The sequence below is a fragment of the Pleuronectes platessa genome, chromosome 5, assembly GCF_947347685.1.
Source record: "Pleuronectes platessa chromosome 5, fPlePla1.1, whole genome shotgun sequence".
Classification (NCBI taxonomy): domain Eukaryota; kingdom Metazoa; phylum Chordata; class Actinopteri; order Pleuronectiformes; family Pleuronectidae; genus Pleuronectes; species Pleuronectes platessa.
In genome coordinates, this window is record NC_070630.1 from 2675055 (window position 1) to 2690400 (window position 15346).

Here is a 15346-nt window from a genome sequence, read left to right on the forward strand (position 1 = left end):
AGCTGACGTGACAGCGCATCTGGCTTGATGTTCTTGGACCCGGGCCGGTAGGTGAGTGTAAAGTGGAAGCGCCCCAGGAAGAGTGCCCACCGGGCCTGGCGGGAGTTGAGCCTACGAGCAGAGCGGAGATAAGACAGGTTTTTATGATCGGTCCACACAATGAACGGATGCGTGGATCCCTCAAGCCAGTGCCTCCACTCCTGCAGAGCCAGAACCACCGCCAGCAACTCCCGGTTCCCGACGTCATAGTTTCTCTCCGCCGGTGAGAGCTGGCGGGAGAAGAAGGCACACGGGTGCTCCTTCTGGTCGGTGGTGGTGCGCTGCGACAGCACGGCCCCCAACCCGGAGTCCGAGGCATCCACCTCCACCACAAACTGTAAGGCAGGGTCAGGGTGAATGAGTACAGGAGCAGATGAAAACAACAATTTAAGTTTAGCAAACGCCCCCTCAGCTGCAGGTGACCACACAAAAGGAATTTTAACCGAAGTCAGCTGCGTCAGAGGTGTAGCAACTATACTATAGTCCCGGATAAACCTGCGGTAGAAATTGGCAAACCCGAGGAACCTCTGAAGTTGCTTCCTTGATGTAGGAGTGGGCCATTCGGCCACTGCCTTAACCTTGGCAGGGTCGGTCTTGATTTGCCCTTTCTCCACAATGAAACCCAAAAAACTAACAGAACATACATGAAAATCACATTTCTCCGCTTTTACATATAACCTGTTTTCCAGGAGTCTTCTGAGCACTAGCTGGACATGTTGCACGTGCTCCTGGTGGTTACGGGAGAAAATCAAAATATCATCTAAATAAACAAAAACAAAACAGTTAAGCATGTCTCTTAACACGTCATTAATCAGGCATTGAAAAATAGCGGGGGCATTGGTGAGGCCAAAGGGCATCACCAAATATTCAAAATGCCCCAGGGGGGTGTTAAACCCCGTCTTCCACTCATCCCCCTCCCGGATCCTCACTAAGTGGTAGGCGTTCCTGAGGTCCAACTTAGTAAAAATAGTGGCCTCATGAAGGGACCCAAAAGCAGAGTCAATGAGAGGAAGAGGGTATTTGTTTTTAACCGTAATGTCGTTGAGTCCCCGAAAATCAATACAAGGCCGCAGAGACTTGTCCTTTTTCTCCACAAAGAAAAACCCCGCCCCTAATGGAGATGACGACGGCCGAATGAGACCCGAGGCCACCGATTCGGTGATGTATGTCTCCATGGCGATACGTTCTGGCTTGGATAAATTATAGAGCTTGCTGGAAGGATACGGAACGTTCTGGAGAAGCTCAATCCCGCAGTCATAAGGTCTGTGAGGGGGAAGTGACAGAGCATGGTCCTTACTGAACACCTCCCGGAGGTGGTGATAAACGGCAGGTACGGAGCTCACATCCACGGGCTTGGGAGGAGCCTGTGGCATAGAACGAGTGGGGGGAACGGCGGAACATAAACAATGGGCATGACAAAATAAACTCCAATTTAGGACGGACACCGAGGACCAGTCAATGTGGGGGTTATGTAGCTTTAACCAGGGTAAACCTAACACCACAGGGGAAGTTGGAGATGGAATAACAAAAAAAGAAATGGCCTCATGATGGTTCCCGGACAACAACAGGGAAATAGGATTTGTGCGGTGAGTAACCTGCGCCAGGAGCCTGCCATCTAAAGCAAAGACCCTCTTGGGGTGAGAGAGGAGCTGACAGGGAACTTGAGCCTGCGTTACAAAACTGGAGTCGATAAAATTGTCATCTGCCCCCGAATCCACCAAGATGGATAGCGAACGGGAGGTTTGATTCCAGGAAACAGTACCTTTGATCAGCAGGCGTGGAGGAGACGAACACACAGAAGACTGACTCACCAACGCTCCTCCAGTGGTTGGTGAGCCCCCCCTTTTGACAAAACCGGGCAGTTGTCACGAAGATGTCCCTCCTGTCCGCAGTAGGCACAGAGACCCTGTAGCTGGCGACGTTGACGCTCCCGTGGAGGTAGTCTCGTCCTCCCCAGCTGCATGGGTTCCTCGGTGCCTGGAGAAGAAGAAGAGGAAGAAGAGGTGGTCCGCGGAGGAATCCTGTCCGGGCCGAATGGAGGTGGTGGAGAGAGCGTAAATCCCCGTTGAAAGGGACCCATTGTCCGAGTCACGGGAGGTGCATGACTGACACCCCCGGATCTCTCTCTGCGTCTCTCGTGGAGGCGACAATCCAAGCGGATAGCTAGCGAAATTAGCTCGTCCAGTGAGGTGGTCTCATCACGAGCAGCTAGTTCGTCTCTCACGTCGTCTCGTAATCCCCGGAGAAACACCCCCTGTAACGCTGTCTCGTCCCACCCGCTCTTGATGGCTAAAATACGGAAGTCCACGGAGTGCTTAGCCACGGAGTTAGCTCCCTGGCGAAGAGACAGGAGCCGGCTACTGGCCTCCTTGCAGCGTAGCGGATGGTCAAAAACTTTGAGAAACTCGTCGGAGAACGAGGTAAATGAAGAGCAAACCGGAGAATGACTATGAGTGAGTGCAACCGCCCAAGCCGCGGTCCTGTCTGAAAGCAGACTCATCACAAAAGCTATCTGCGACCTATCTGTGGAGTATGTTGAAGGCTGTTGCTCAAAAACGAGTCCGCACTGAAAAATAAACTCTCTACCGGCACCAGACTGACCAGAAAACCTGGCGGGTGTGGGGATAAAGGGCTCCCGGGGCTGAGTGGGAAACGAGCCCGAAGCAGCGGCTGATGACGGTGCTGGAGCTGGACCCGGAGCTGGAGGAGACGGCTGCGAGGCGAGGTGCGACCCTATCTGCTCCACCCGACTGCCGATCAGCGACACCTGGGAGGTAAGGGTGGTGATGGCCGTCATGGTCTCGAGTAGCGTCTTCTCATGTTGTCCAACCCGGTCTTCGTAGGAGGAAAACGCCAGTCTGAATCTCTCCGCGTCTGCGGGGTCCATGTCGTGGCCGGATTATTCTGTTAGGGTTTTAGTAGATCGTGGCCCCACAACAGACACGGACGAGAGAGTACGTAAGAGGAATGTTTAATTAATGATTACAGGAGCTGGCAGTAGTGGCAGGGTGCCGGCTGGCTATGAAGTCCAGGGCGGAAGCGAGGAGGCGACGTCAGCGGTTAGGCACACGGAGGTCTGTGTAGAAGTTGAAAACAAGGTTTAGAATACATCCCAAAACGGTGCCTGAGTCGAGAAGGTCGCGCCGTATATCTACCGAGGATACTGAATAATCCGGCGCTGGAGTGATGATCGAGCCAGGCATTTATGGAGGAGGTGAATGAGATGATTAGGGTCCGGTGTGCCTCGTCTGCTGTCGCCAGGAATCAGGCCACGCCCCCTGACACCCACACGCGCCGAGGGGACACTACAGGGAAGGAGGAGAACAACAACAACAAACTCCACAATCCCCACAGTTAGAGACCCTTTGTTTTCTGGAGGATACCAGAAAAGACCTGCTTTCTCTTCATCAGGACCCACTCATCAAGCTCCTTCTTGTTTGATTTAACACCACCCTCCGCTCTAAAGCTCCGGTTGAGAGACTGTTCTCGTTTGCAGGAATAATATTCCATCCACACAAGAGGCGGTTAACACCAGAAGGATTTGAAAAGTTAGTTGTTCTTAAAGGCAACTAACTGGCTACTCAGTGGTTGGGTCTCAATAACCAAACTGGAAGGATTATTATGTCATAAGATGTCAGTGTGAACTTGTATGAGACACTTAACACTGTAATATAGAACTATGTGGCCTACCATGCCACTGGCCAAGGTACAGTAAAAGAGAAGGAAGTAGGCTACTCACCTGTTAAGTTACCTGTTCACTTTTGTATTGATTTACTATTTACCTTTTATTTTTTCTGTGCAGAACTTGAAGTACAGTAATTTATTTAGCTCCCTGTGAACAACTGGTTTTAATTCTATATTTTGCTTTTATAGTATACATAGGCCTATTGTGTGATGCTATTCATATGTGATGAATATTTTCTTGTTGATAAAAACAACGGGCTGTTAAGTCCCATTAATAAAAAAAAAAAAATATATATATACACATAATCAATCAAGTTGTTGTCTTTAAATGGCTTTGCATAGTTACACTGACACATTTTGACTGTTCTTTCTTTTTGTGGGGTTCACCAGAGCTTTGAGAACATTATATAGCCCAGACCTGAACGCTGATATACCAAACTGTGACAAAACGGAACATCCAGAAACACTATTTCCTATATTTTAAATACAAAATACATGTACTGTATTTTGTTACATTTTCCTGGCACCAGTATTTTGTATTTTATTTTAATACATCTATTTGAGGGGTATTTAGTTTTTTGTATCAAAATTCATTTTTATGTATTTTTGCCCATCTCTGCGTGTAAAGCTGTTCACTTGTGTAGACTGGACTTCATGAGCTCATGCACAGGTGCACGTGAGCAGTAGAGCGACACAGGAACCATCGACTGTTGGGTCAGATGGGCGGAGCCTCCCACTGTGCTCTGTTTGTGCGTTACAGTTTTTCTCCATTGCTTTGGCTCATTTCACGAAACAGAAATGACATTCTCAAAACAACACGTGCAAACCTCCAAACCACTGGGCACTTGTTCACAACAGATTGGAATATCTCATTCCTTTAATCAAATTGCAATTGTATTAGCACATCCTTGGAATGACAAGTACAATTTCCAACAGCTTGCACAAATTTCAAATGATTTAGCACACCTTTGCAAACGGTTAGGTACAATTGCCTTCAGTTAGCCCAATTACCAATTGAATATATATTGCTGGTCAAAACTGACTGTCGCTTCTCAGTCAAGTGTTCGTTCTCTGCAGAACATGTTGGCATCATTTCCTTGTGTACATCATCACCTGCACAATAGTTCACTCCACTGTCAAAATCTTTCAGGCACATAATACCATGAAAAACATCATGGTATATTGTAAGACCCAAATATAGAAAAACCAACAAAAAAATTATTTGACCTTTCAGGTCATGTTGTATGAGGCCTTTGATGCAGAAATGAAAGATTTTTAAAAAAAATAAAGTTTATTTACGTTTTTAGAGAAATGTTGTAATATTGCAACATTGGGCTTAGTTGGGAGCAGGATTTCTGTATTTGTACTCACGTTGTGTGAACAATTCAGAACAACTAAGGGTTCATTTGCAGGGTTGATTGCTTACTTAGCCCCATAACGGTATATAACATTAATAATAATCACACATTAGTCATATTTTTATGAAGTCATTTATCAAAATTATTAAAAATATTAAACAAGATAAAACTCTTAAATAGCGCGTTTTTTCCCTCTTTTTTTCTTTTTATGACATTGGTCATGAAGACTTTCATTGGTGGTGAAAGTCCCAAAAACAGTCCCTGTTGTCTAAAAAGCAAAGGCGAACATCACACTTTCTGCATTGCGTGTTGGTTTATCCTTTATTGCACTGTCTGCAGCGTCCTCTCCCTGTCTTCCTTGGGAAATGACCAACTAGGTCCTTGCGTACATCTAATGGGAGGTTTGCACATCTCTTGGATGGCCTCTTCTGAGCATTCAGAGGGCTTCCTGATGTCACTGACTGTGTTGCTGGGCTCCCTTTGCCTGAAGATGGCCGTCCTCTCTTTGGAGTTTGAAGTGTTGCGTTTACCAGGATAAGAGAGGATGCTAGCTGTGCCTGAAACTGTCTCCTGTTCATTGTCTCTTTGCTAGACACCTTGAGCGCTTTACAGTCCCGCTTGTAGAGCAGCCAGGCATTGATCACAGCGAGGATGATGGTGTGCCAGAAGATGTACATGTACCAGCGACGGGATTTGATGGGGAACTTATATTTGGCTGTAAATGAGTCCAACAAATCCACACCTCCCATGTACTTGTTGTAGGCACCAACAATGTAAGGCCTCTCAACTTCATTGAAGGTTTTGTTGGCTTTGTCCCAGCGTTGAATCTTCTGCACAGGTTCAGGTCCAGCAAAGGATGACACAAGTGTGACGGCCCTGCTGTCATACCATTTGACAGCACAGATGTTGTGATTCCCCTCCACTCTGACGTCATAGCTTCCTCTCCCCTTTTTCTTCAAGCTCTTCTCGTCTTCAAGGTTACAGTTGGGTAGGCGCACCTGCCTGGCTGTTCCCACGTAATGAATTCCCCGATCAAGGAGCTTCACTAATAATGGAACACAGGTGAAGTAGTTGTCTGCATACAGTTTGTAGTTCTGACCTTCTGGAAGGGTTAGGGTTAGGGTTAGGGTTGGCATCACATCAGCAACAGGGGAGTACCGCGTCTCTGTCTCCCAATACATACGGGTTCCAGCCATTTGTACCAGGCCCATCTTCAGGTACATGCCAAGCATTTTTTCAATTTCCTTTGCAGTGGTGTTTACAGATGTTCCATGCACCTGAAAGCTGTACTCATTCGTGTTTTGTGTCAGAGCCTCAATCATGTCTTCGGACACAAACTTCTGGAAGTATTCCAATGGTGTGTGGAGGGAAATGTCACCTGCTGTGATATCCAGACCAGAAAAATCTGTGTTGGGACTGATGAAATCTTTTTTCAGCCAGCGATACCTGTCACGGGGCATGGTGTGTTTCCTTGTTTTTGGCTCGATGTCCACGTAATTATCAGCTGGACAGACCATGGGTGGTTGGTTTTCTTTGTCCACTTCTTTACAGACATCTTTATCGGAGTCTTCATCACTCTCATCTGTGTCACTGATTTCAATCTCAACCTCACTCTCTCCATTTTGGAACAGGTCAATAACATCCTGCACCGTGTATCGCGGCTCTCTCCTTGCTGGTGGCATTCTGAAAATAAAATATCAATTAATTAACATGAATATATGTTTTATATATTGTAGTACATAACCTGAAGGAATAGATAGGGTGGTGGACCAAGTGCTCAGGGTAGAAATGTTTTCCATGCAGACAATACTGTCTGCCTGGTAAGTCGCTTTGGACAAAAGCGTCTGCTAAATTCCCTAAATGTAAATGTAAATGGTTTAATGGCTCTAATTATCATACTAAAAGGAAAACATGCATCCCCCCACTTACATCCACACCCCACATTCAGGAACATTCCTGTCCCCAGAACTGAATTGTTCCATGGACAAAGTCATGGAATTTTAGGTCAGGTTGATCAAATTAACTACATTTTTTACAGATAAAACTTTTAAATCAGTCAAATTTGACCAGAACACAACACAAGGGTAGAATGTATACTATCCATGTATAAAGAAAATACTCTGTTTCAGGCAGTGGTGTAGTGGAGGGAACACAACCTGTTTGAGCCCACTGCAACAAGCCAGCTATTTTGACTACCACATTCACCCAGTGTTGTATAATTGCAACAATTATATAATAAGCTCTAAAAGAAATTTGATGCATCTATTCCACACTAACTACATATGTACATGCTCTAGACATTATAATAACAACCAAAAAAAATATAAAAGACATTTTACTTACATGCATCTGATGAATCCAGTCCAATGAAACCAATAGATGTTTTTCGAAGGAAACCTTGAGAGGTTGTGTGAGTTCATGGCCAGAAGGCGTGACTTATAAACAAATGTACGATCCAATAACATTGTGAGACTGAACAATAGGACCCAATGACTATGTAAATGTGGTAAAAAAACAAGAAAAAAAAAGCCAGATTGTTTTTTAGGATGGTTAAAGGTAACGTTGTAATTTTACAACAAGGGGTGCTACAGGGATATACTGTAATATGGATATCTTTGATCATCGGCTTAATTTTCAGGTGCAACTAGAACTTTATCAATCAATCAATCAAATTTTATTTGTATAGCCCATATTCACAAATTACAATTCATCTCATAGGGCTTTAACAGGGTGTGGCATCCTCTGTCCTTAACCCTCAGCAAGAGTAAGGAAAAACTACTAAAAACCCTTTTAACAGGGTAAAAATATGTAGAAACCTCAGAGAGAGCCACATGTGAGGGATCCCTCTCCCAGGACGGACAGAAGTGCAATAGATGCCACGTGCAGGAGAACATCATCAATAATCAAAGTCTCTAGCAGCACTAGACTTTAGTAATCAAGGTTGAGTTTCACACATCTGATCACCAATCACACAGTAAGTTTACAGTTTTTCTCAATTGCTTTGGCTCATTTCACGAAACAGAAATGACATTCTCAGAGCTCTAAGTGCAATTGGCCAAATAGCCCATATGGTTCAGCACAACTACATACATCACCTTCAAAAGGTCATATCTCACTATGCCAAATTTTAGTTTTGATGTACTTATTGTTTGACAGTATATTGTGCTGTACACATTTTCTGTTACTGTAAGCACGATGTATGGCAATTACTGTAACAATTTCCATGGCAGTATCAGTTCAATAAACATATTTTATGTGAAACCTTGAATAAATCTTTTTTCTGTTTGATACACATAATATTCTGGAAGGAAAACATCTACTGTAATCATTCAGTGTCAAAGGACTGAGCCGAGATTGAAATGTGCACATGAGGGATATTTCTATGGTCCACTGCCATACTGACAAAACATCTAAACGTTTTGACCTGTAGTGTTTAAACAATGCCAAAGGGACTTTTTTGGGGGCACTGACTATTTGTATGAGAAAAGGATTTAGTTTTGACTGATGAGTTTGCTGTTTTGGGAGACATATGACCTTTTGCAGGTGTGCTATGGAGCTTTGCTGAACCATCTATGTTATTTTGGCAAATGTATTTAAAGCTTTGAGAATGTCCTGCTTTTTTTCTGAGAGATGTGCCACAGCAATCAAGAAGGAAATTTTCATTTTGGGGGCACTGACTATTTATAAGAGAAAATGATTTGGTTTGGAAACTTGAGTTAACTGTTTTGGGTGAGATATGACCTTTTGAAGGTGATGTATGTAGTTGTGCTGAACCATATGGACTATTTTGCCAATTGCACTTAGAGCTCTGAGAATGTCATTTCTGTTTCGTGAAATGAGCCAAAGCAATGGAGAAAAACTGTAACGTCGAGTCGGAATAATCAGAAGAATTAGTTCCCGACTGTGAAATTCACATGAACTCTGGAGCTGATTGTTCTGATTAGTCTGATTCTACATTAAAGCACAAGCAGAACGTGGAGAAAGATCGTTTTGTTTAAAAACTCAGTTATATGGATGAAGCCAGAGTAAACACAACTATTCAGTCAAATCAGACGAGTTGGTTTAACTTTGAGAGTTAACTTTACTTACCGTTTTTAAATTGGACAAATCTGCCAAAATTATGTAAATTCAGTTTTTCTGCAGGAGTGTGTGTGTGTGTTTGTGTGTGTGTGTGTGAGTGTGTTGGTCTTTATACCTCTTCACACAAACTGATATCACATGTATTTAGTTATTAATCGATGATGTCGGATCATGACTCAGGATGGTTCTCTCACTTTATCCCTGATGTCCTGACTGTGTCACGTCACGTGTCGTGTTGTGTCGCAGGTTTAAACGTGTGTCTCATGAACTCCAAAGTGAATCAAACCAACACAAAGTAAACGTCAGTCCTGGAGGTGTCCTGATAACTTGTGATCAGTGCTGGTGTTTAATGTTAAAGTGTAAAGTGAGCGCAGGTCAGAGGAGGAGTGAGGAGGAAGCAGACTCCGACAGAGACTCTGACACAGACCGGATCTTTAACGAGTGTCTGTCCTGGAGCAGCGCTGTTAGAATTATTCAGAGTCTGAGTCGTGATGTTTCTAAGAACGAAGAAATGTCCACAGCTCCAGTGCTCAGCTCTGTGCAGGAGACGTGGAGGGAGGGAGGCTACAGAGAGTAGTCTGATCGTTGTCTAAGTTTGTCTAAACCGTTGTGTTCCCGTCCTGACCTCCTGTGTCTCTGAATCCTGTGTCTCCTGGGCCTCTGCACCTCTACATCCCCTGTGTAAGCCCCCTGTGTGTTTTTGTTTCTTTAGTTTTTACCTTTTTGAGTATAGTGCAATCAATTAGTGTCAACCCATGTAACAGTCTTTGGTGAATTCTGTCTTTCATTAAAATTACACTTTTTGTTAAAACTCTGCATCCTTGGTCCATCTGCTTCACCATTTCCCTGACGCCCCCTTTTGTGTCTGTGTGCACATGACAGCCTCCATCAATTAAAAAACAATAACAAATAAACAAACAAATTGATAAGGAGTGAAAACAAAAGACCAAAACATTTATTTAAGAAAGAATCAATAAATCACGATACATAATAATTCATTATCCATGTAATAACCACATTAATATCACATATAAGACACAACATGAGTCACATGGTGTTACCACAGCCTCAAAATTTCATCCCCAAGACGTCCAACATAGTTCAAAGGGTAACAGCATAAAAAAAATCAATTTATTGCAGAAAAGACAACAACTTCAACAACAGGCCGGCAGAATGGACAAAAGAAGGAAAACCCAACACACCAACCCACAAAGGGTCGTAGGATCTGAGGATCTTCCTTCAACCTAAACCAACATCAGAACTAAAGCTCACAGAAATAAAGCTGTGAAAACTGGACGACTGGACCCATCAGAAAAGAAAAAGAAAAGACACAACACAACAATACTCTTGCTCTAAAGGTCATGCAAACTGCTGCTGCTGCAACCAGGGATGGAGAGACAGATACTTCCTGTTTCCTCCTAAATACTTCCATCAACCAATCACAGTGCACCTGAGGAAAGAAGAAAACAGGAAACCATGAGTAGAAAGGAAATGTACAGTGTTTACCTCTTTGTTCAAAAGTGTGGTCTTTTAGTTTGAGAGCTGGACTTAAACGTTCAGATTTCATGGTGTTTTTACTCAAAACCCTGCGCTTGCACTCAGATATTTTGCTGCTTGGACAGATTTCCTGTATTTCATAACTACACACTATGGTTTCTGTAAAAATCGCTTGTACGGATGTTCTCTGAAGTCGTCCATCTTGGTTGTGTTTGTCACAGTGGCTCTGACCTAAGGCTTCACACCAGGTCTTCCTGCTCCTCTGTGTCTTCTGTCTGTGCTGCAGCAGTGACGTCATCATACTCAGGACAGTTGTCTAACTGATGGGGGAGAGATGAAAAAATATGAAGCCTCACTGGACTTTATTCATGAAACCTGCAAATAATCACAGTTCATTCAAAATAGTTTGAACATAGTTGCGCCCCCTGTCCATTGGTTTGTTTGTTCATCAGCAGGATTACACAAAAAGTGATAAACTGATTTCCACGTGTCAACGCACTTTGACGTCACCCATTGGTTTGTGAGCTGCCATTTTGAATCCTCTATTTTTGACATGTTGTCCAGCGCCATCTTTGTTTTTTGAAACCAGAAGTAACCATATTTGGAGGAGAGGGGGTGGAACCTTTTATATTTTGGGGCAGATTCAGACAAAGTAGCTGATCCAAGAAATGTTTAATCTCTTTCTCTAACATTGTGAGATGAAAGCAGTGATATGGAGTCATTCTTTTGGCCTCACTGTCTCTCACCTCTATCATCTCCACAGCTTCATTCACTTCTGATTTCAAGCTCAGAGTTTTCTTCATCCTGGATCGACAACAACAAAAACAACATTTGACAAAATGAACATCATAACACTGAAACTAGTGTTTGAAGACATTTGAAGAAGAGCAGAGGGTGAACTGATGGATTTGTAAAGTTTTACCTCGTCCACAGAATCCAGACAAGCACTGGAACCAGCACGACCACCAGAGTGCTCCTGATGGTATTCATGATTATCACTGACTTCTCTAAACAGCAGACAGGAGACATTAGCAGTTTGGTTAGACTGATACATCTGGAAATCCTGAGTATTGATGGTTTAAGGTTCTGGTGTAATGAAAAGGAGGAGGGGGGGGGGGGGGGGGCTGAAGGCTGTAAAAGTCAGAGAGCTAAAATCACCTGCTCCAACAGTCAGGTGTAAGGTGGCCTTACTACGTCCATGTGTGTTCTGGGCCTCACACTGATACTTTCCACCATGTTCAGCTGTGATATTAGTGATGGTGAAGATTTGTCCTGATGCTGTTGGTGAGTCCTCGTCCTCCTTGTACCAGGTGTAGTGAGCTGCTGGGTTAGCATCACTGCTGCAGGTCAGAGTCACCAAGCTGCCCTCCATGATCTCACCAGAGGAACTCACTAACACAGAGGGAGGCTTTGGAGCGTCTGGTGTAAAACATGCAAGATCATGAAATCAACTCAGAAATATTCATTAACCAAAGTGAAGAACTTTTCAATCTCTGGTTTTGATAAGTGCTTCTTAAATATAGATGATCATTATTAACCCGGGGCACCAGCACAGACAGAAGCAGGTACTGAGGATTTTGTTTTCAGTTTGTGTGTGTGAATGTGCAAGATAAGTCAACTCATTAACCAAACTAAAATATTATAGTGAATATTAACTTTGCAGCTGATCGGTCAAAGGTCAGATGTCAAGATGAGCAAAGATTTGACCCAAAAGACACATTTTCCAAGATATTTCCACAAATAGCAGAGAGATTAAATCATATACTGATCAGAACATTATTCACCATCGTATAATGATAGATGACTTATAAGTAATGTCACAAAGAAGTTAGAGATTTACATCATGAGTCCTTAAAACTGCCTATCTGCTGTATTCCTGCCTCTTATAGGACTATAGAGACGACCTAAAGCTTGTATACATTGACAAATAATCTTTGGTCATATGATGTGAATGTCGTCACTATGAGTTTAGAAAATGACATCATATAGTGTAGCTATTCAACAACAGATGTTTTCACCCCAGTCTGTTTGTTTGTTGGTTGTTGATTTAAGCAAGATTACACAAAAACTACTGAGTCGATTAGTATGAAACTTGAAAGTTGGATGGGGTACGGGTCAGGGAAGAACTCAGTAAAGTTTGTTGTTAATCCAGATCAGGGGGAGGATCCAAGAACCTTCTGTAAGATGCTGGGTTTCATGGACATGAGGATGTTCTCTACTCACACTGGACGTCTAAGTGTAGAGACATGGAGGTGATCCGTCCGTACTGATTCTCAGACTTGCAGGAGTAGACCCCGCTGTCCCCAGAGCTGATGGAGGAGAGACGATAAACGCCCTCTGGTCCTTGAAGCAGAGCTCGGTTCTCCTTGTACCAGGTGTAGTGAGCTGCTGGGTTAGCATCACTGCTGCAGGTCAGAGTCACCGAGCTGCCCTCTATGATCTCACCAGAGGGACTCACTGACACAGAGGGAGGCTTTGGAGCGTCTGTGTGGAAACAGAGTGATGATAACAGATGACAGACATTGTGTTTAACATTTGGGGACATATATGATATGATGTGTTTAGTCAAAGTTGCTCAGGTGACTGGAGGCACTCACCTACAACAGCAAAGTTGTTAAACTGACACAGGTAAATTCTACTTGTTAAGTGAGAGGTTTTTTTGAATGATTTCCTGTTGCACTACTGTTTCCAGACTCCCCTGAATGTCCACAGATACCAAATCATAGTCCAGTTTGTAACTTGGACTTAAACATGACATATTAGGACTCTTTTTCACGATTAGACAGAGTTTCTCCCAAATAAAACGTGTGATGAGCCCTGTTCAGAGGGCCTGTTTGTGGGCGTGTCTCTTAAATGTCAATGAGCCACTGCTCCCCCTGCTGGGAGGTGTATGTGTTATGTGTGCACAGGAGCAGGGTTTTGTTTTCACCACTGTCTGTCTGCTGAGAGATGTTTGCTCATCACGTGAATGTGCACAGTGAAGGAAATATCTTTCAAGTTTACCGAGGATGGTGAAAGCTTTATGGATGTTTTAACAGGCACTGGGTGGATTCCTCATTGTGCTGCTGATGGTCTGACTGAATATTTATAGGGCAGAAATCAAACGACCCATATCTGTAAATTTAAAATGTAAAGTACAAAGAATGGGACAGATTCAATATATCCTCACTTAATAACCTGTGTTTCACTCACATGTCACAGTAATAAAGATGTTTGCTGAACTCCTTTCCAGCTCATTCTCAGCTGTGCAGTAATACTCTCCAGAGTCTGACGACCGGATGGAGCTGAGGACAAATTGTGTCTCTTCACTGAGACGTTGAACTTGTTTGTCTCCACTTCTCTTGTACCAGGTGTAGTGAGCTGCTGGGTTAGCATCACTGCTGCAGGTCAGAGTCACTGAGCTGCCCTCCATGATCTCACCAGAGGGACTCACTGACACAGAGGGAACCTTTGGAGCATCTGAAGGATAGTTTATATTAACAAACAGGATGAGAATACAATCAAAACACTCTCTGTATTATTTGTTAAAAGTTTCAATTTAAATTTTTTCCACATTATTGAAGCTTCATGAGGAGGAGTAAACTCACACAATGTAGGAGAAGGGAAACGCTCCTGTCCTTCTATAGCACAGTGAAAGCTGTCTTCAGAATTTAAGTGTCGGAGGTGAAAGTATTTTTTTCGTCCAACAGGTTTATTGTTATTGTACCAAACGTAGGAAAGATGATCAGGGAGCTGACAGCTGCTGTGACAGGTCAGCTCTGTCCAGGTAGAAGATGGATTGGCTGTTGATCTCCTCACATGTACCTGGAGCTGAGGGTCTGTGAACAAACATATGATTTTATTTCAACATACACACTAACATTTCAAACTGACTCTAATGAAAATGTTACCTGTGACAGACAGAGTGACTCCAGCTGAACCACCAAAACTCCATCGAGGTTGGTTTGTTGTGAACATGAACTTGTACACAGCTGAGTCGCTCTCTGTCAGGTTAGAGATTCTCAGAGTGCACTTGTTGTCTCCACAGAGATTCTCCACACGACCTGAATACTCCGGATCCGTCATTAGATCAACTTTAATCCCATTACTCTCTTGAATGAACCAGAAAGTTCTCTGAAATGTAGTATCAAGGTTATTAACTGTGGATGGGTATGTGTAGGTACAGGTAATGTCCACTGTTGATCCTCTGGAGGCACAGATCTCAGTAGAAGTGTGACTCACATCCCAGCCATTCCCAAACAACACTGTAACACAGAGCACATCAGAGAATCAGAAGATGAACTTATACATTTATAAAACTAACTCTATGTATTTTCTCTGGTGAATCTCCAGTCGGCAGGTTTTCATTTTAAGATGATGACGATGCCAAGATGAATAAACTTTCAGTTCACATAAAACACAGTGGAGTGCCCTTTAGACTTCAGTGTGAGGGAGAAACACACTGTTGGAGGTGAGGACCATGAGGGACCTTGTATAAGTTGCTCTTATAATGGAGCAAACTGGACAATATGGAGGAAATGATCTGTATCTTTTATGCAGAGTCGACCAAAGATGGACGACACGTCTCCACTTCCTCCCACTCTCCAGAAATGAAGCCAAAATATCCTGGATACCAACGCTGCCATCTTTCACATTTGGAACCACAGTCTGCACAGTAGTGATCTGGAGATGGAGCCACAGTATCAAGG

General features: G+C 43.5%; 1 protein-coding gene across 1 annotated transcript; it reads right to left on the minus strand.

Moving 5' to 3' along the window:
• Window positions 1-10087: 10087 nt before the first annotated feature.
• Window positions 10088-14668, minus strand: LOC128440018 (B-cell receptor CD22). The gene is made up of 9 exons (XM_053422587.1): window positions 14549-14668; window positions 14246-14476; window positions 13851-14117; window positions 12882-13142; window positions 11817-12077; window positions 11581-11665; window positions 11405-11462; window positions 10890-10978; window positions 10088-10611 (listed from the first exon to the last, which is right to left on the minus strand). Exons 1-8 carry the CDS (start codon window positions 14613-14615, stop codon window positions 10898-10900), a joined length of 1311 nt encoding a protein of 436 aa, XP_053278562.1. The 5' UTR covers window positions 14616-14668; the 3' UTR covers window positions 10088-10611; window positions 10890-10897.
• Window positions 14669-15346: the final 678 nt, after the last annotated feature.